We start from the raw sequence: 21,786 nt of genomic DNA, 5'->3' as shown, positions 1-21,786 counted from the left end.
AATTCAATTGTTTGCAGCTACCTACGCGCCTGACTGAAGTTTTCAATTGTTACGCCTATCGGGCGAGATTAGCTGCCGGTGGCGGCATTTCAGCTCGCACCCCTGGGGTGGTGAGAGCTTAAATGCTTGAAAAGGGACCCGTTAGGGCGCCCAAACTATACTTTTCAGGATCGCACCCAGCACTTCGGTCAAGCATAGCCTTTTACATGGCTAAGCCCGGCCTCATTGGGCGTGATCGGCGCAAAATTCTAATCAATTGAATCTTGCCCCGCGATCTCCTGTCACTTTAGACAGGAGATCGGGTGCAAGAAAACAATTGAATTCCGCCCATAATCTGCTCTCCTAAGAATTTATTTGAATCTCATAAAACAGAAGTCATCTAAGTGTCACTCTTTTATAAAGAGTAGAGGTTTCCAAACTCGGTCCTTAGGGTACCCTAACAGTGCAGGTTTTAAGGATTTACATACTTGACCACAGGTGACTTACCTCTCTCGATTTGATATAACCACCTGTGCTCAACCATGGACCGCTCTAAAACATTAACTGTTAGGGTGCCTTGAGGACCATGTTTGGGAACCTCTGATACTTAGAGTATGAAGGGGTTATCCTTTCCTCATGTGAGGGAAAATATGTTTGAGGTTGAGTATCTTTTAAGGCCCCACATGTCTACAGGAATTGATCATCTGATGAACATAATCAGTTACTGACCTGAGACCACAATAACTGAATAGATCCACCACAGATGTACCCATTAGAACTAAAATGTGACAATGTATAACAAACAAAAGTTGAGGCATAAGCATTTATCTACAAATTCATGATTGTCCCCATGTAAAAATATCCACCTGAAGTACTACATTGAGGATCAAGTATCATTCATGATTTGTGCTTACACAACATCACCAGGTAGCATGATCGCATAAGTGTAAACATCTACAATGTCAGAGGACAACAATACAAACATGCCCACTCAAATTACACTCTGTTGTACAGCTTTCTGCAGAAATATTAAATGGATCGAACATTAGATAGACCAGACACATTTACATACGAAAGCTTGAGTAGACACCCCCTGCCCTGGTATCCCATAAACTATCACTGCAAAACAGTTTTACATATAAACTGTGATAAAGACCAGCTTACACCTACAGACCTGCAGTTCTGAAAGGGTTAATAAAACACTAGCTGGTTTTTCAGGAGTGGGTATGACAAGCCCCAAGATGCCCCCTTATAAGCCTCATAAGACGGGTGAAGAGTCCTCTACAATTTAATGCTGCAGGCTGAGGGTACCCCACCCACACAAGCCCCATTTTGCAGGCTGAAGGTACCCCACCCATACAAGCCCCATGTTGCGGGATGAAGGTACTCCTAAATACAAGCCCCATGTTGTAGAATGAGGGTACCCCACCCACATAAACCACACATTGCAGATTGGGGGTGCTCCACCATATAAACCAAGCATTGCAAGATAAAGGCGCACCACCCATATAAACCATACATTGCTAGATATGAGCAACACATCCATATAAGCCTTATGTTACAGGATCAGGGTACAATACCCATACAAGAATCCTGTTACATGATGAGGGTTCTCCAACCACACAAACCCAATGTTATAGGGTAAGGGTTCTCCACCCATACAAATGCTGTTTTGCAGGGCGAGGGTCCACTCTCCATAATAATCTTACGTTGCAAGATGAAGGTACCATACCCAAATAAGCCCCTTGTTGCAGGATGAAGGGTATCCTACCTGTACAAGCCCTATGGTGCAGAAGGCGAGTTCTCTCCCCTCTAAACCCCATGTTACAGGATGAGTCTCCTCCCCCCATACAAGCCCCATGCTGCAGGATGAGGGCTCTCCCCGCATACAAGTCCGTGTTGCAGAATAAAAGTTTCCTGCCATAAAGGTCTCATACAGCATGGTGTCAGGAAACCCACATTTTTGTCAATGGTGAGGGGATCCCTCCTTCAGTGTATATACTGCACTGCAATGAGGGACTCCCTTATTTACTGCAAAGTGAGAGACCACCCCAGCCATGCTGTCCCGTCTGTGTTCTCCTTACCTGGCTCACAAAGTAATACACCTGCCCTCTGCCCGCACAGCGCTCCCTACTCTCCCTGTACATTCTTTACCTGCCTCCTGCAATAATACACCTGCCCCTCTGTAACGCACCGCGCTCCCTACTCTCCCTATACGCACTCGCTGTAACTTCCAGCTGCAACTATAAAGTTTCACCGCTACACATCACTTAGCCTCCCATAGCCGCTGTCACTCACCCCACTGCCCCAGGGAGATGCGCTGCTCCTCTCTCCGGGTTGTGACACTACCAGCGCCTCCACTTGTAGAGCTGAGTGCGCCCTCCTCCTCTGTCCACCCCTATACCTCCTCCCAGACACCAAAGCCTACGTGCCCGCGCTGCGCGTCCCTAACCTGGTAGCTCCCGGGAGTGCGCGCTCCTGCAGGGCATGCCGGCTTCTTCCGGGCTGCGTGCTCACTGCTCAGTCAGTGTTGTGCTATAGAGCGAGTCAGCGTCAGTGAGGCGGGCGGGACTATACAGGACACTACTCACACACCTCTCTCACTGACTGATAGAGATCACCGTGTCTGGGTCGCAGTACAGTTATTTGTGTGTGTAGCATGGTGTGTTTACTACAAAGTCTATTTACACCGATCAGCCGTAACATTAAAACCGCTTACAGGTGAATAACGTTCATTATCTTGTTACAATGGCACCTCTGAAGGAGTGGGATATACTAGGCAGCAAATGAACAGTCGGTTCTTAAAGTTGATGTGTTGGAAACAAGAAAATGGGCAAGTGTAATGGTGCATATGTGATATCCCAGTACTAGCATGTCCCTTTGAGTTTTTATCTTTTAAGTGTTTAAGTGACCCTGTTAGGAACCGCAATAAATGTTATTAAAATGTACTTTATTTTTATAGTTAGCATGACCTATATGTTACTGGTACAATGCAATGGACAGTGGTATAGCCTTGGACGCTTTGCAAGGGCCATCTGCCTCTGCATGTTTGACTGATTAATGGGCTTCCTTAGTGGCAAGGGGCACTGGGGCAATGGCTACAAGAACTGGCGTAAGTGGAAAATTCTGGCAATCCACGCGCCAGCTACACAGCACCCCGCGGCCCCAGGCAGAGGAAACCCGCGTGGAAGACTCGGCAGCAGTTGGAGAAGGGGACGCGCGCTGTGTGCGCAGTTCCCGGTGAGACATCGTACTGAGTGGGTGTGCGCCAAGAGAGACTGACCTCAGGCATTTGAAGTGACCGGCGGCTGGGCTCAGACGAGACTCCGGAGGTGGACTGAAGCAGCGCTGACGGGTCCCGGCGAGGAGGAGACTGTGGGGCCCGCTGAGTGACAGTCGGGAGGCGCGGCCATAGGCGGAGTCCAGCTGGGTGGTGGCTACTGCGGGGTGAGAGCTCCGTGCAGCTGAGCCAGGAGGCGCGGCTAGAGGCGGGACTATCGTGAGTGACACCCGTGATGAAAAGAGACTGTGACTCCCCCTGCAGAAGAGACAAGAGGTCCTGTCAGAAGGGAGACGGAGCTGCCAGCATTGATCTGGAGGAGCTGCCGGAATATTAACTGGCAGGGCAGCAACGCCGATTGGTAAGGAACAAATAACAGCATCCTCACCCCTTCATATACACAGCTCAGCAAGCACTACTGTATCCTCAAAAGACAAATTCCTAATTCACTACAGACAGTCTTGCACTGCAAATAGGGCATACAGAAGGTACTCTGAACTATAGGTATTGCCCCTGAGCCTAATTGGTGCACGTAGCCCATCGCAGTGTAGTCAGAGGAAAGCATTGATGAGCACCCGTAGTGACTGTGATGCTACGCAGATATTAAAGTAGAGAGAGGAGTCAGTACGGAAAACTTACTTTGTTTTATAAACTGTTCCTCTAAGATCTCCCCGGACAAGGGATTTGCTTAATACTATTATACTGCAGAGAGAGCCTATTTCCAGTATTACGACTAGAGGGAAGATAGTGCATCTCCGATTATAAAATATACTATTTAGTGCCCTGTTGCAGGGAAATTACGGCCAGGAAAACAGATTGCTACATATTAGGAAAAGGATCAGCCAGATTAGCAACAAAATTGTTCCACTAAAAAAAAACAGCATTAACTTGCCAGAGAGTGTTCAAAAAGCAGTGGATTGTGCGTCATATAGGGAGCCTTACTTAGACATTGACTAACTAGGTTTCTGACAGGGTCATCAACCCGGGCAACGTTGTGCACAGAACAGGGACTAGCGCTGCACTAGAAAAAAGGTAGTGAGCTCACATACCAGTTAAATATCTATGTTTATTGCATGTTTTGAGCTAAAGTGTAAGTAGCTGTATTATTTCGTTAAAGAAGGTTTCATGCCTATAGGGAACTAAAATGCTAATTAAATGTTTTCTTTTATTGTGAATTGTTTGCGATATTATTTGCATTAACCAGTTTTACTACAGAGCTCAGGAGAATGACTGTCAAAGCTATTTTTTTTAGCTGGGTTCCTGAAAAATAAAATAAGAGAAATTGTCTGCATTTTCTTGTGTGAACTGATGTCACTGTGAATGGTGATCATAATTCTGTGCATTGTCATAGTAAATTATTTTTGTCTGACATATCTGAATACGATAAGCGTTTGCAAGACTAAACTTAAATTGACCGTTTGCAGATAGCAGCTGCATTAATAGAACAAATACCAACTTTACCCTTGTTAAAGTACTTGGCCATTCAAATTATTTAAGTCATTTTCTGAAAGTTATTGGTACATAACACATACACACGGTCAGATCTGTCAGATGAACGATTTTTTACTTCATTAAAATGAATGGAATCGTCCAAGTCTGACTGCAAACACATCAGATATCGTTATCTGACCATCGGGAACGCGCATCGTTCAGATATGTCAGATTTTCCTTCAGATATGAACGAAAAATCTGGCCGTGTGTATGCACCACACACGGTCATATTTTCCTTCAGATTTGAACAATAAAGATTTTAAAAATCGTTCATATCTGAAAGAAAATCCGATGTGTCAAGGGGCTTATCTATAATGGGTGTAGGGTGTACTGGGAACACGGGCCCCGCACGCCCTGCACCCATAGAATTACCTCTCCAGAGTCCCACGTCGGCGTGGGGGGTCTGGCGCTGAAAAAACTACTGGTAAATGGCCGCCGTGGCCATTTTCCCGTCATTTGCACATCCTCTATAGACTCTGGGCACACTCTAGTGCCCAGAGTCGATAACTCCGGCACTGGCCGCGCATAGCTCAGTGTGCTGCCGGCCGCCGGACAGGGAGGAGGGGGCCGTGTCGGAGACTGCACACAGGCCCCCTCCTCTCTAGAAACGTCCCTGCATGTGTCCCTGCAACGAAGAACATTTCCATTTGTCAGATAACGATATCTGACATCTGATGTGTTTGCAGTCAGATTTGGACGATTCCATTCATTTTAATACAGTCAAAAATCGTTCAAATTGTTGGTTCAATCGTTCAAAAGACATATCTGACCGTGTGTATGCACCATAAGAATCTGAGCCATTTTGAAAAGGGCCAAATTGTGAAGGCGAGACGACTGGGTCGGAGCATCTTCAAAACGGCAAGTCTTGTGGGGTGTTTCCGGTATGCAGTATGTAGGGGGTCTATTTACCTGAAGGTGGCCATACATCAGAGACAGGTTTTTGCGATCCGGCGATGCGATGGGAAGTGCTAGCGTATCCGTGTGGAAACACCAGCCTTCCACCATCGATGTTCTGCCGGATCGCAGACATTTCCCATGTTAAATGTCGGCGATTTGACGATCGCTATAATTTTTTGATCGCGATCTGCAAAATCCAACATGTTGGATTTCTGCGATCCCGCGATGCCGGGTTTCAGGATCGCGGCAATCCATCACTGATGGATGGGCCCCATAAGTGTTCGATGGAGATAAAGTAAACGGAGATAAGGTATTAGCCAATCAGCTCCTAACTGCCATTTTTCAAACACTGGCCCGTATTCAATTAGCAGCGAAAAGACAAGAACCGCGAAAAGTATCGCCGATTGCAACTTTTCGCCTGTCGGAAAAGTATTGTGGTATTCAATTCCATCCGCTTTTCACGTACACGGAAATGCAATGTAATAGGCGAAAAAGATTTGCCTCTGAATAGGTGGAGAAAAGAAGTGCAACATTTTTGTTTGGGGGTGCAAAGGTGCGGAAACCACTCAGAACCCTTGGGACAGCCCCCCAATGGACAACTGCGTAAAAAAAGAGCACCCCAAAAAAGTACTTTGAATTTGGGGACTAAAAAGTGCAAAGTGGGGGGGACAAGTTCGCAAACTAGCAAAATAAGGTTCTGGGGGTGCACTAAGAAGGGGTCAAGTGTTTTGGGGATTGCAGTTTAATTTTTGGGGCTCAATTTCACTTTATTTATTTTTTATGCAAACAGTTTTTATTGAAAGAGGACCAAGCAAATCCCAATGGAATACAAGAAATGAAATGGATACAGATGCTGACAATAAGTTATTCCATTTTGAATAATACAAACAGACTTTAATATAATATAAGTTATGGAGCATACACACGGTCAGATTTGTCAGATGAACAATTTGAACTATGAACGATTTTTGACTGCATTAAAATGAATGGAATCGTCCAAATCTGACTGCAAACACATCAGATGTCAGATATCGTTATCTGACCATCGGGAAGGTGCATCGTTCATGGTTCAGATATGTCAGATTTTCCTTCAGATATGAATAATTGAACGATTTTTTAAATCGTTATCGTTCAGATCTGAAGAAAAATCTGACCGTGTGTATGCACCATAAGTCACAACAAAAATGTACAATAAATCAATAAACAAAAAAAGAAAGGTAAATACTAAAAATAATAAATCAGGGAAAGGGAAGTCAGAAGGGAAAAAGGGATGGGGTGGGAGAAAAAGAGGGTAGTCAAGGCGGACAATTTGTCACCGCCTCATAAAGGACTCAAGTATACGCATAGAACATATCGGAGTCAAGAAGAAGCTGATACGGAAGCGGTGTGCAAACCATTAAACTTATTGTGTAGTGTGGACTCTTTGAACACCAGCCAAGGGTGCGAAAATGGCAGTAAAGTCTGTAGGTCTACTTTATTTAAAGTTCACTTTACAGACTTGCACCCATTTTCAGGTGCCCCAAATTGACAGGACTACTTATTTTCACCAAAAAATACTGATTTATGCCATTCTTCACCACTTGTACAAAGACGCTAATAAGTGGCAATTGTGCGAACTTAAGTACCTCACACAGTTTAATTAGGGCTAATCGGGCACTATTAAATTGATCCCCAATGTTTCTGCATCTTTTTGTCGGGTACAGGCTGATTTCCCCGATTCTGACTTCGCGTGTCACTGTTTTTGCCTCTTTTGGAATTGAATACGGCGAATAGCGGGGGGGGGGGGGGCACACGATAAGTTTTCGCTGCTAAAATACGTGATGTAGGCAAAAAGTCAGGCGAAACTTTATTAAATACCGCTCACAGCCTGTGACATGGCAGTTAGAAGCTGATTGGTTGGTACTTTATCTCCATTCACTTTATCTCCATCCAAGACTTAGCAGTACACAAGCTACAGGGTCATGGACAGCCAAGGCTCATTGATGCACGTGGGGAGCGAATATGGAATCCAATCCCGGGTCGTTTTTCCAATACCGGGATTGGAAAACACTTAATCCCAAAACACCCTGGATTGAGTTAGTCAATGGGGGCGGGCAGGCGTGGGGCAGCGTAACGTGACCTCTGACGTCACGCTGCACAAAGCCGGGCAGCATCTGAGTGAGTGCTGCAGGTGCTCAGCGCTGCCCGGCATAAAAAAATAATATAAAGTGCATTGGATCACTAGTCTCGAAAACCCGAGATTTTAAACTCCAATCCTGGTATTCAAATCCCACCAATTTTAGGCCAAAATCCCAGGATCCCGCCGATCCCAGGATTGGTCTCCCTAGGAGCAAAGACTAGCCAGTCTGGTACGATCCCACAGAAGAGACACTGCAGCACAAATTACAGGGAAAGTTAATGCTGGCAATGACAGAAAGGTGCCAAAACATACAGTGCAGACCCCTGCCCACCACCAAAATTGCCTACAATAGGCACATGAGCATCAGAACCGAACCATGGTGCAATGGAAGAAGGTGGCCTGCTCTAATGAATCACATTTTCTCTCACAGCATGTGGTCAGCCAGGTGTGTGTGCTGCGTTGTTTACCTGAGGAAGAGATGGCACCAGGATGCACTATGGAAAGAATGCAAGCCGGTGGAGGCAGTGTGATGTTCTGAGTAATGTTCTGCTGGGAAACCTTGGTCCCTGTCATTTATATGGATGTTATTTTGATATGTACCATCTACTTTAGCAATGGCCATCGGTGTGTCTACCATCGATTGTTAGCATTAAAATGCACCTTCTGGAATTTAACGCACGGGGAAACCAAAAGATTTCAGTATTTTAGGCAGAATCTATGGGTTGCCGCATGTTACCCAAGGGTAAACCGAGCAGGGAATAGGCAGAATAATTGAATTGCTCCGGGCTGTACACAGTAGCATCACTAAGGGGGTGCAGGTTGTGCGGATGCATCAGGAGTCACCCTTCAAGGGGGTGACACCAAAACACCAGCTCCTCCTCAGTGACCGGGAGCCTGGAGCTGAACTGTAATTTATTGTGCAGCGCCGGCTCCAACTCAATGAGGAGCCTGCACTGCAGGGAAAGTCTCTGGGAGCAGCCTGGTATCTTCGGGAGTGCTGGCACTCCTGTAGTGTGCTGAAATGGGGGTGTGCAGTGAGGCCACACAGGAGGTCTTTTGTCCACACTGGTTGTCACCGACCCCTTTGATGCCACTGGCGGTAAACCCTGCGCCTAATTGGATATGCATCATAATAAGACAAGACTGGGTATTAATAGCAATATTGTAGTAGTATTGGATATGGGGTCTCATTCAGACCCGGTCGCAAGCGCTGAGCGCTCGCAACCGGGTCGATGTTAAGGCCCTGCGCACACGCAGCGGCCACACTGCGCGTGCACAAGCCCCGGAGCGAAAGAGAATTTCTCTCGCTCCGTAGCTCACCACAAAAGGGGCGGCTGTCATTGTTGATCGACAGCTCGCCCCGTTTTGTAGGCGGGGGGGTGGCTACACAAACGGAGGAACGCCTCCTACACAAACAAAGGAATGCCTGCCGTTTTGTGGGTGGCCGCACTGACATCAGCAGTGATGTCAGTGGGGAGGTTCCTGCTCGATCAGAGCAGGAAGCTCCCTGTGGCTTGCGGTTGCCGAGACCCAACCTTAGGGTCTCGTCGCAAGCCCCGATGGTCGCGATGGTCTTGACCATCGCGACCATCACCCTTGTCTTTCGCTGAAACTGTGGGTGGTAACCCACAGCTTAGCTAGCGACCAGGAGGCCGCACTAAAAAAAAGAAGCGGCCGCCCTCATTAAGAACGAGCGCTCGCTTCTTGCGAGCGCCTCTGAATGAGGGCCATAATCTTTACTGATTATTCTCTTCAGTTTATATTCATTTCTATCCAAATTCCTTATGAACTATAGTAGAATTTCCTTTGAGTTTATAGTTAAATTGTGATTTCTTTCACTGTAACAAAATCTGCTGGTCTTATGGACTCATCAGTATCTATAAGTGAAGTAAATAAGTACTTTAGAGTACAGTCACACGGGTTTTGCATGTGAACTGTAGCACAGCGATAATGCGCCCTGAGTCGAACCAGCCCCCTGCACTTGTGACGTAATGAAGAAGGAGCCAGGCTGCTGATGGAACCATGAAGCTGAGCTCCAAGTGATTCCTATACGACGGATCTGCAGCCACCAGACACCCTGCAAGTCAAATATAGGTGTCAACCACTGAGCCTTGCGCCATGGCAGCAGCAGTGATCTCAGGGCCTGATTCAGAGCCGGACGCTCTGAAAGAGCGCTCGCTCTGAATCAGGGCGTTTTTTTTTTTTTTTAGGAGCGGCCTCCTGGCCGTTCATTTAGCTGTGGGTGATCACCCACAGCTATAGCGAGCGGCCATGATGATGGTCGCGATCATCGGGCTTGCGACGAGACCCTTGTGGTAGGGTCTCGTTCATCGCAAGCCCCAGAGAGCTTTCGGCTCTAACAGAGCCGGAAGCTCTCCACTGACATCACTCGTGATGTCAGTGGGACCGTCCCCAAACGGCAAGCGTTCCTTCGGGAACGCCTCCATTTGGGCAGCCACCCTCCCCGGCCCGCCCACCAAACGGGGCGAGCTGTCACTCAACATCGACAGCTCGCCACCTTTGGTGCGAGACCCGGAGCAACAGATTGCCCGTCGCTAGCCGGGTCTCGTATTGCACAGTCGCAAGGAACCAATATACTAATGCACCAAGAGGTGTGTTGTAAATAGGTGCCTCCTGATTGCAATGCAGATCCAAGTGCTGCGTCCAAAGATGCAGCATTGAAGTTGTGATATTCGCAGCCCACAGACCATCTGAGTAAGTGCCAGCTTACTCAGAATGACCGACGCAACTGCTCAGCCGGGGCCAGAAAGTCTGCATCAGAAGACGCAGGCACTGGTCTGGCCATGAACGGTCCCAGTTGCCACTCCCCGCTCCGCCCCCAAAATGCTACAGCATGTCAATCATGTGTTGGCTTGGGGGAACTGGAAGCAATCTGGCAGGAAGACCCGCACATGCACAGTACAGATCCATGTGCATGGATAATATAAATCACGAATACCTGCTCTAGATATAATGGTTTTGTAAAGAATGTCTAGAATGGATGTGAAAAAACTGGTCAGTGCAGATACAAATGTTCCGGGTGTTGCGCTCTGATTGTTGGACGAATCCTTTTCTGCTGCTGGCCGGAATCACCATCAGCGGCGGGACAGTTCGAGTCCCACGCTCCCGTGAGGTATCGTCTACCACTGCAGGTGGTTACCGGTCCATGAGGCAGAAAAAGTTTCTGATGTCACGCCAGCTGGACCTGCACCCAGCTGTAACTGCCTCCTAAGGAACAGAGAGGTAATACAGGGTGAGTTGATTCTGATATACTCCACGCCTAGCCACATCTTGAGACTGGTAGAGATACATTGGGCCTGATTCAGACCCACTCACGAGCGGCTGTCCGCTCGCAAGTGGGTCGATGTTATGGACTGAGCATGCGCACGACGGAGGGAGCTCCGTCGTGCGCATGCGCCAGACGCGACGAGCGAAGGAAAGTCCTTCGCTCGTTGTGTCCGATCAAAGGGGGCGTGCTGTCAATGTTGATTGACAGCACGCCCCCTTTGGTGGGCGTGCCGGGGGCGTGCCTCCCTGACGGGGGCGTTCCCACGGGAACGCCTCCCGTCAGAAGCCGGCCCACTGACATCACTAGTGATGTCAGTGGGAGTGATTTTGGCTCTGATAGAGCCAAAATCACTCCGGAGCTTGCGGTTGAAAACCTCAACCGCAGGCTCCGGCTCGCAATTTCGATGGTCGCGATGGTCTCGACCATCGCGGCCATCACAAAGCACGCTCGTATAGCCTGTGGGTGGTGACCCACAGCTATACGAGCGTCCAGGAGGACGCTCCATGAAAATGGAGCCCGGCCCTCATTCAGAGCATGCGCTCTGCTCAGAGCGTACGGCTCTGAATGAGGGCCATTGTCCAGTCCACTTTGCATCTAAACCAACCTCTACTAATTTAACAGCGATCAGCTTAGGATGGAATTGCAAAGCTGCACGCAAGCAGCTTTGCAGTTCAATTCTTGCTGATATGCAAATACAGCAGAAGGTATATGACACCCCCTGCTGCATTTGCGATCCCAGCACTGCAACCATCAGACACGCTGATGGACAGTGTCGGGCCGCCGGCCAGCTGAGTAAGCCTCAGATTACACTGGCTGGCCGGCTTGTGAGGCCAGGAAACTGTGTCCATGGATGCAGCCCCTGGCCTTGCCACTCCCAGAAAACGGGGCCAACATGCCCCTGTTTCCGGGAATGCCGGCCGCCCCTTAAATCCCTCGGCCTGTCAGTCAGAGGCATTGCAGAGGTTGCGTGCGATCAGTAAGGACCTGTTCTGCACATGCGCAGATTCACGATAATCGGGCATTCACCCCCTAAGAGCACTGTGAATGACAATAAATTGGGGTCAATCCAATTAGGTGCGAGTTGGCTTGTGAAAGCCGTTTTCACTGCAAACTTACACTGCGAATTTCAGTTGCAATCCAATTCCAAAATCGCATTGCTTTACCAGAGGAAATGTATGAGGTTTTTTTTGTGTGCATCCCTTTGAGCAGGTAGGGGTAATATTTATTTTAAGGTAAAATTGTCTGGAATTGCTTCAGAACTCCTCGGACACTCCCCATGACTAACTAGGTACTTATTAATTTTTAATTAGCGTAATGTGGCCAATAATTACATTATATTTGGGTGTACAAAGTAGCGGTCCAAAATTATCCCCAAAACAACTTTTTTGTTAGTTTAGGCACCCGAAATTTAATAAAAGTATTTAAACGAACAGTAATTGGGATTTTTTTTTATTTTCATATTTTTAAAAAAATCATTTAAATGCATCAAAATACACCAAAAACAACTTTTTTACTACTTTTATTTATTTATTTATTTTTGCATTTTATTCATTTGTATTTAAATGATACAAGTTTGTTTTCTTATCATCTTTTTACTGTTTTAAAAAAATGCCCAAAAATCATCCATTTGACACCTTTGAAAACCCTCCAGTACTTTCATTATGGCCACTAACAACCTTCTATATGATTCTGCTTTGTCAGTTGCCAATTTTTTGTTGTTTCTCTACTTTGTCATGCCTTTCCCCCAGTTGTTTTTTTTATACAAAATTTGCACACCCTCGCCACAAGTAGCTCAGGATTATGGGGGTCATTCAGACCCACTCGCAAGCGGCAGTACACTCGCAAGTGGGTCGATGTTCCCCACTGCGCATGCGCACGACGGAGGGAGCTCCATCGTGCGCATGCGCAAGACCCGGACTGCGACAGCCAAGCTGTCGCTCCGGGTCTCGCACCAAAGGGGGCGTGCTGTCGATGGTGACTGACAGCACGCCCCCTTTGGTGGGCGTGCCGGGGGCGTGCCTGCCAGACGGAGGCGTTCCCATGGGAACGCCTACCGTCTGAAGCCGGCCCCACTGACATCACTAGTGATGTCAGTGGGAGTGATTTTGGCTCTGATAGAGCCAAAATCACTCCTGGGCTTGTGGCTGGGAAACCCTACCGCAGGGTTTCGTCGCAAGTCCGATGGTCGCGATGGTCAAGACCATCGCGACCATCTTTTTGGATGCTCGTATATGCTGTGGGTGGTCACCCACAGCTATACGAGCGTCCAGGAGGACGCTCCATTTTAATGGAGGAGGGCCCTGATTCAGAGCGAGCCAGCGGTCAGAGCGTCCGTCTCTGAATCAGGCCCTATATCCATAAAGAACTTAAACCAGAAACTATATTTAAGCACATTTCCAGTGCTTAAATATAGGCTTTGTCATCAGGATGCGAAATATATATAACACATTACATTTCTATAATATCTTTATATATAACCTACCTACTAATACATATATTTACCTTATCACAATATACACATATATATTTTTATGTCTATATAATCTAATTAATACCATTGTATACTGTTAGGGGTCACACTATCTTTACTGTCCTCTGGAAGTAGTACTTTAAGGTAAGAAAATATTCGAATTACAACAATGTTATATGCTCCTGCCCACCAATGTGTGCTCCCTGAATATAACTGCAGTCCCCCAATGTGTATATATGCTGCTGACCCCAATGTTTGCCCCCTAAATGTTATGCTGCTGCCCCCCAATGTTATATGCTGCTGCCCCAATCTTATATGCTGCTGCCCCCATTGGTATATGCTGCTGCCCCCCCCCATTGGTATATGCTGCTGCCCACCAGTGTGTTCCCCCCTAAATTATGCTGCTGCCCATCAGTGTGTGCCCCCCTAAATGTTACTGCTACTCCCCAATGGTATATTCTACTGCCCCCTTATTGGTATATGCTGCTTCCCACCAATGTGTGCCCCCCTAAATGTTACTTTTGCCCCCCAATGTTACATCCTGCTGCCCTCCAATGTTATATCCTGCTGACCAACAATATATGTATACCAATGAGTGCAATCCAACACTGAAGTCCACCAACATGGTGCTGCCCACTGTGCAATTAAAATCTTTTCAAATGTTCACAATAATGTGTAAAATTTGTGCTCTTGAAAACACTCGATAAAACAATTTTTAATAAAACACACCATAAAAACGATATATAAACATTAATTATGAATTGCAACATTGGCTGACGTCTTCAAAAGACTCCTGAGTACTAAGTATAGCTAAGTAAATTCCACTAGAAGTGGGGGTAGAATATAGGGGCGGGCGCTGTTGGGTTGGCAGTGCCGAAGCACTGATTGTGGCAACTGGATAGGTGGGTGGCTGCGGAGGGATGGGAATGTTGGTGGACGGATAGGTTGGGGTAGGGAGGGGGTGTCTTGGCTCTTGTGACACTGTGGCACAGTGGTCAGTTATTTTTAAACTGAGACCTCGTGCCATGGCATCGTATACCAAACGCTGAAAGTTGAGGTGTTGTGTTGAATCAATTTCAAGCATTTGGCTTGCCACATGAGACCCAAAGATGTTAAATTTATCTAGTGGTCTCTGAAGAAACTCTTCTGCATATTTTAAAAACTGCCCTGTTGAGGCCGTTGCAGTGCTGCTTTTGTGGCGGTCATCCTTCGTTTGATTTTGCTTGGTGGCTGGGGTGTTGTGATTTTCACCTCACTTTCCTCTACTTCTGTGGGGTAATTGGTGGCAGTGTCTAGATTTAGGTCAGGCATTGATGTCTGTAAAATAATATAGTTAGTTAAGGTTCATGTATTCAATTTTTTTTTCATTCTAGTTCCCTTCAAATGCAGAGGAATGGAAAAGTATTGCTGAGGAGTTCGAATCACGGTGGAATTTCCCTAACTGCAGGGGAGCTATTGATGGGAAACACGTGAGGTCGGACAACCCCACCTGACAACAGTGAATCCTTATATTATAACTATAAAGGATTCTTTAGCATTGTCATGATGGCCATCGTCAGTGCAAACTTTGAATTTATATTTGTGGACGTTGGCAAGAATGGCCATGCCTCTGATGGAGGGTTCTTCAGGAGACCACGTTTTATGAAAGTCTTGTCTCCAAAACCTTGAAGCTACCAACTGCTGAGGAATGCAAGTACGAGCACATCATGAAGCCGTATGCGCAAAGGGGGCTTAACAAGGAAAAGTGTATCTTCAACTACCAGCTTTCTAGGGTACGTCTTATAGTGGAGAACGCGTTTGGCATCCTCAGCAATCGCTTCAGGATATTCCACACAGCCATTAACCTGCGTGTGGATAATATAGAGTGGATTGTCTTTGCATGCTGTGCCCTGCATAATTTTTTAAGGAGGAAAAGCTTCCCACAAATTACAAGAAGTGGAGTTGTGCCAGATTTGTCCTCCCACACAGAGGACTTCGGTGGACTTCGGCTGCTGGACCAGGGGTTATTCAATCGTCCACTGCACGCGCCAAACAGGTCAGGATGGAGTACCTGACCTATTTTAATGGAGTGGGGGCAGTACCTTGGCATGAAGACACAATAAAATAAAACAACCTATGTCACCTGAGCACAATCAACCAATAAAAAGACGACCCCAGCCGACACCCGGCGCTAAAGAGAACCAATTGATACGTAAAATGTATCTAGAAGTGCTGTATATGTATCTAAGTACACAGTGCTGCAAGGTCTAAATGTCAGTTGCTATTCTGACACAAAAAAACACACACCCACAGCTATGCGAGCGGCCAGGAGGCCGAAACAAAAAAAACAAAAAACGCCCTGATTCAGAGCGAGCTCTCTGAAAGAGTGTCCGGCTCTGAATCAGGCCCTATGTCTCTACTTTCTGATAGAGACTGATTCTTTCTCTTCAAACCCCTCTCCACAATATGGATCCAATGTACAGTGTGATGGTCTTGACGGCTCCTGCCCGACGGTGAACATTAGCAGATTGTAACCTTGTCTGCCCCTGCTCCAGAATGTATTTACTGTATGTTTTTTTATGTTCATTGGTGAAGACAGTTCTCAGATTTTTAATTTTCTTCTTCACCCAAATCAAGTCAGCGTCAGTGTTATGCCTTTTGCTGTATTTTAACATTTCTTCATAATCTTGATTTTGTTTTTATTTTATTTGAATAATCTTTGGACTCTCCAGAGGCACTCGTTGGACTCATATAGTTCAATGAAGCCAGTCAGGATTTGCTGATTTCTCTCAGCCATATCTATGAACAGAGAAAAAACTTTAAATATATGGCTAGACCACGCTACACAGCATCATATATCAAAAGTTTCAAGTGAAGTATAGTACATGGACTAATATGGCCACCTATGGTAAAGGGTTAATGTTTTAATGTTTGTTGTTTTGTTTGTGTTATTTTTAGATTTCCCCTTTGTGTTCATAGTTAGCTGTTTTTAAATGTTTTTAGAAATTTGTATTTTAGTGTTATAATGTTGTGTTTTTAAATTAATGTGTACCTTTTTTATATCTATGAATGTTTTTTTAGTGTATGTAGTCAAGAGTTATTAAAGTTTAAAAGCAGGTGTATTAAATTCAAAAACTTACCTGAAGGGCAACCTTGTCTTCGGACCTGAGGGGTAACCTTGCCTTGGGACAATGCCAAACAATGGAAAAAACAACCTGCAAAATACAAGCCATACATGGATTTCATTATGGACATCACGTGTATACATGTCTAAACATATGAACATTTTGGAAGACTAATGACTGGATGGCTACTCTTTGTAGGGTACCTTTTTAAATAATAATTTCCAGACGTTGGTAATATAATTAGTATTTACATTTTATTGTTCTTCATAAGTATATATAATTTTTTTTTTATATACAGTATATATATTTTTTAACCTTTTGTTGTTTATAACATTTTGCGATAGGGGTGGCATGCACTATACATTGGTGAGCATTGGTGGTGTGGGGCAATAGGGGTGGCATCCATAATACATTGGTGGGCAGTGGTGGTGTGGGACTATCAATAGGGGTGCCATGCACTATACATTGGTGGGCAGTGGTGGTGTGGGGTGATAGGGGTGGCATGCATAATACATTGGTGGGCAGTGGTGGTGTGGGGCGATAGGTGTGGCATGCAATATAAATTGGGCAGTGGTGGTGTAGGGCGATTAATAGGGGTGGCATGCATTATACATTGGTGGGCAGTGGTGGTGTGGGGCGATAGGGGTGGTATGCACTATACATTGGTGGGCAGTGGTGGTGTAGGGCGATTAATAGAGGTGGCATGCACTATACATTGGTGGGCAGTGGTGGTGTGGGGTGATAGGGATGACATGCACTATACATTGAAAATGGTGATTGGGAGTGTCTGTGATGACATCTTGACGTTCATTGTTCGTAGCGTACACACTGGAAGGTATGCACCTACTACTAACGAGATTGATGAAATTGTACTGCAAATACACATGACAGAAGACCTCGATAACGATCCGTGGGAGCGAGCATTGTTAGCGATATGCTGTGTACACACTGGACGATTAAATGAAATTGTCATAAGGATGTGTCGTAATCGGCAATATTGTTTAAAATATCGTTTAGTGTGTATGCACCTTTAGTGTCTACTTAGTCAATATGAAAAAAAGGGACATATAGGGACAAATATCTAAAACTGGGACTGCACCTACAGTATAAATTAGCTGCCAAATATGATAAGTATGTATCTGACAAACATATAAAAACATCTTTTAAGTATGTATCTGGACTACATTACTGCTAAAGCAATTGTTGCTCAGTACTTTGCACATGCCACAGTCACTGCTTCCAGTCTGTTTCATTCAGCAAACATATATTCATTGTCCTCGACTGTCTGCAAAAATTGTCATGTTTAAACAGTGGTGAAACTGGAAATGTTTTGGCCCTATAGTAAGATTATGATGGACCACTCTAAGCACCTTAGAAATTTGTATTTTAGTGTTATAATGTTGTGTTTTTAAATTAATGTGTACCTTTTTTATATCTATGAATGTTTTTTTAGTGTATGTAGTCAAGAGTTATTAAAGTTTAAAAGCAGGTGTATTAAATTCAAAAACTTACCTGAAGGGCAACCTTGTCTTCGGACCTGAGGGGTAACCTTGCCTTGGGACAATGCCAAACAATGGAAAAAACAACCTGCAAAATACAAGCCATACATGGATTTCATTATGGACATCACGTGTATACATGTCTAAACATATGAACATTTTGGAAGACTAATGACTGGATGGCTACTCTTTGTAGGGTACCTTTTTAAATAATAATTTCCAGACGTTGGTAATATAATTAGTATTTACATTTTATTGTTCTTCATAAGTATATATAATTTTTTTTTTATATACAGTATATATATTTTTTAACCTTTTGTTGTTTATAACATTTTGCGATAGGGGTGGCATGCACTATACATTGGTGAGCATTGGTGGTGTGGGGCAATAGGGGTGGCATGCATAATACATTGGTGGGCAGTGGTGGTGTGGGACTATCAATAGGGGTGCCATGCACTATACATTGGTGGGCAGTGGTGGTGTGGGGTGATAGGGGTGGCATGCATAATACATTGGTGGGCAGTGGTGGTGTGGGGCGATAGGGGTGGCATGCAATATAAATTGGGCAGTGGTGGTGTAGGGCGATTAATAGGGGTGGCATGCATTATACATTGGTGGGCAGTGGTGGTGTGGGGCGATAGGGGTGGTATGCACTATACATTGGTGGGCAGTGGTGGTGTAGGGCGATTAATAGAGGTGGCATGCACTATACATTGGTGGGCAGTGGTGGTGTGGGGTGATAGGGATGACATGCACTATACATTGAAAATGGTGATTGGGAGTGTCTGTGATGACATCTTGACGTTCATTGTTCGTAGCGTACACACTGGAAGGTATGCACCTACTACTAATGAGATTGATGAAATTGTACTGCAAATACACATGACAGAAGACCTCGATAACGATCCGTGGGAGCGAGCATTGTTAGCGATATGCTGTGTACACACTGGACGATTAAATGAAATTGTCATAAGGATGTGTCGTAATCGGCAATATTGTTTAAAATATCGTCTAGTGTGTATGCACCTTTAGTGTCTACTTAGTCAATATGAAAAAAAGGGACATATAGGGACAAATATCTAAAACTGGGACTGCACCTACAGTATAAATTAGCTGCCAAATATGATAAGTATGTATCTGACAAACATATAAAAACATCTTTTAAGTATGTATCTGGACTACATTACTGCTAAAGCAATTGTTGCTCAGTACTTTGCACATGCCACAGTCACTGCTTCCAGTCTGTTTCATTCAGCAAACATATATTCATTGTCCTCGACTGTCTGCAAAAATTGTCATGTTTAAACAGTGGTGAAACTGGAAATGTTTTGGCCCTATAGTAAGATTATGATGGACCACTCTAAGCACCATCGATGTCTGTTCGGTCTCCAGTACCTAACAGGGCAGAGTACTAATCACACTAGTCTCCATCTGGAACATTAGTCTGAATTACATATACAGTCATTGTAGCCTCATTATGTTCCAAATCACAGATTCCTTATGAAGCTATATTCAATTTGTACTTTAACATTTTTTTTTTTTTACTTTGGGTCAGGTCCCCCTGTGCCGTCAGCCCTTTGCATTAACTTTTTTACTTTGGAAATGAGGCCTCAGTATTAAATGTTATATTTTTCTTTTTTTTTTCAGTGCAGGTATGAAATATGTTATAATGTAACCAACATTCTCTCGGGTCCCAGAACAATTGCATAAAGATATTTTCAGTTCCATTGAAAAAATATTCAGCACTACTGTTTTTGTTACTATGTGACCTGACATTTGATGCATACCTATTGCCCAAAGTGCTATATGCCATATTCTAAATGTATATTATTATTGCATTACGGAAGTTAAGTGTATTGATCTTGCAGAGTACTTTGTATAATGATCCTGATATGATTTTGTGTTTTTATATTCTTATATTGCCAATCAGTGACCATATAGACCATTCATTATCAGTCTGATTACAGTCTGTATTGTGCAATCTATCTTGTTCAATAAAAAGATTGAATGGGTGTAAAACATTTCAATGTTCAACCTGGGGCCTGATTCAAAGTTGTACACAAACCCGATAGTTTGCAAACTACTACGATGTAAGAAGATCAGCGCATCTGCAGAATCTGTACTGCGCATGTGCCGGTCTTCCCCAGCGATATGTCTCGCAGTTCCCAAAAGCATTTGGGGTGGGGAGAGCAGGGCTGCAACTAGGGGGGGGCTAGAGGTGCACGTGCACCGGGTGCCAGATGCAGGGGGTGAAAAAGGGCTGACTCGTGGTGGCTAGGGGGCTGCAGATTCAGAAACGGCCATCCAAAAATGGCCACCGCCAAGGTGGAGACAGATGCTAGAGGTCCTTACTGGACCTCTAGTGTCTGTTTGGCCAGCGCAATGCAAACAGCATTCCCAGAAGTGCCGGGAGAAGATGCTGAAAGCTGCATCTTCTCCCGTGAAACCCCATAGCAACGAGCATGAAACCCCCTGGCAAGGAGCATGAAACCCCCTGGCAACGAGATTGTAACCCCTGGCAACGAGCATGTAACCCCATGGCAACTAGCATAAACCCCATGGCAACCAGCCTAAACCCCTATAGCAACGAGCATGAAACCCCCTGGCAACTAGCACAGAACCCCTGCTAATGAGCAGGTAATTTTAAAGTAATTAGAAGCCTTAAAGTAGAGCATAAAATGGTGTCTGGCAAATATTTAAGTGGCACTTTGGTAATAGGCATTACGATGTGTGGCATAATGTGTAATGGGTATTATGTAGTGTGGAATAATGTAAGTCACTATACCAGGGACGTCTGAGTAGTGCACTGCATTATGGAGGAGCAAGGACAAAATCCAGGTACTGGTAGGGAGGGGGGCGCTAGATTGCTGCCTTGCAACGGGTGACAGATATCCTAGTTTCGGCCCTGGGGGAGAGGGTGGGGCTATCCAGGGTTCCCGAAAACAGGGGCATGTCATCCCCATTTTCTGGGAGTGCCGAGGCCAGGGTCTGTATCTTCTGACGCAAATGTACTGCCCTTGCCTACAGAGCTGTGGGCCTGATTCAGAGCCGCTCGTAAGCGGCCGCTCGTTCGTTCCGAGCGATGTTTGCCCAACTGCGCATGCATACGGATCGTAATACGCATGCGCGAACCAGTCAGTGCGGCCGAAAATCGTTTGTTCGCTAAATCGCGAATGCCTGCTAATATGAGTGACAGGAGGAGGCGTATGTGGGTGGTAACGGGAAGGTGCTTGAAAACGGGGAGTGGAGATCCGAACGCAGGCGTGCTTAAAGGTCAAAACGGGCGTTTTTTGGGTGTGCATAATTAATACAGCAGCGTCATTGACTACGTCACTGGGTTATTTTATAGTCAGAACTGCTCGCAAGATTGTGGTAGGAAAAACCAAACACAAGAATAGCGAGCAGTTCATACGCTGGTCGATGTACTCGAATAATCTAATAAATAGCGGACATGACGTAGGATGTGAGCGGCCAGGGGGCGTAGTTATCCAAAAAACGACCGCAAGTTTTGTTCGCTCGTTCAGACATAGAGGCGTGAACAGCCCGCAAAGAGCGAATGGTTCATTTGAATAGCCACCCCCTTTTCCTGAACGACCGTCCGCAAATTGCGTCCGGCTCTGAATCAGGCCCTGTGAGTGCCAATCTAATTAACCTCAGG

At 45.5% G+C, this 21,786-nt stretch overlaps 1 protein-coding gene across 1 annotated transcript in view; it reads right to left on the bottom strand.

Annotated features, from left to right (window-relative positions):
* Positions 1-2,470, bottom strand: part of SVIL (supervillin) — a 275,366-nt gene extending 272,896 nt beyond the window's left edge. The window contains exon 1 of the mRNA XM_088455534.1: positions 2,432-2,470. Coding sequence (XP_088311660.1) covers positions 2,432-2,468 — 37 coding nt within the window. The 5' untranslated portion in view covers positions 2,469-2,470. The remainder of the gene's footprint in view (positions 1-2,431) is intronic.
* Between the last annotated feature and the right edge of the window lie 19,316 nt (positions 2,471-21,786).

This window comes from Taudactylus pleione, unplaced genomic scaffold (assembly GCF_031769625.1).
Source record: "Taudactylus pleione unplaced genomic scaffold, aTauple2 ptg000659l, whole genome shotgun sequence".
Classification (NCBI taxonomy): Eukaryota; Metazoa; Chordata; class Amphibia; order Anura; family Myobatrachidae; genus Taudactylus; species Taudactylus pleione.
Note: the sequence above shows the minus strand (reverse complement) of the source record. Positions and strands in the feature narration are given on the sequence as shown.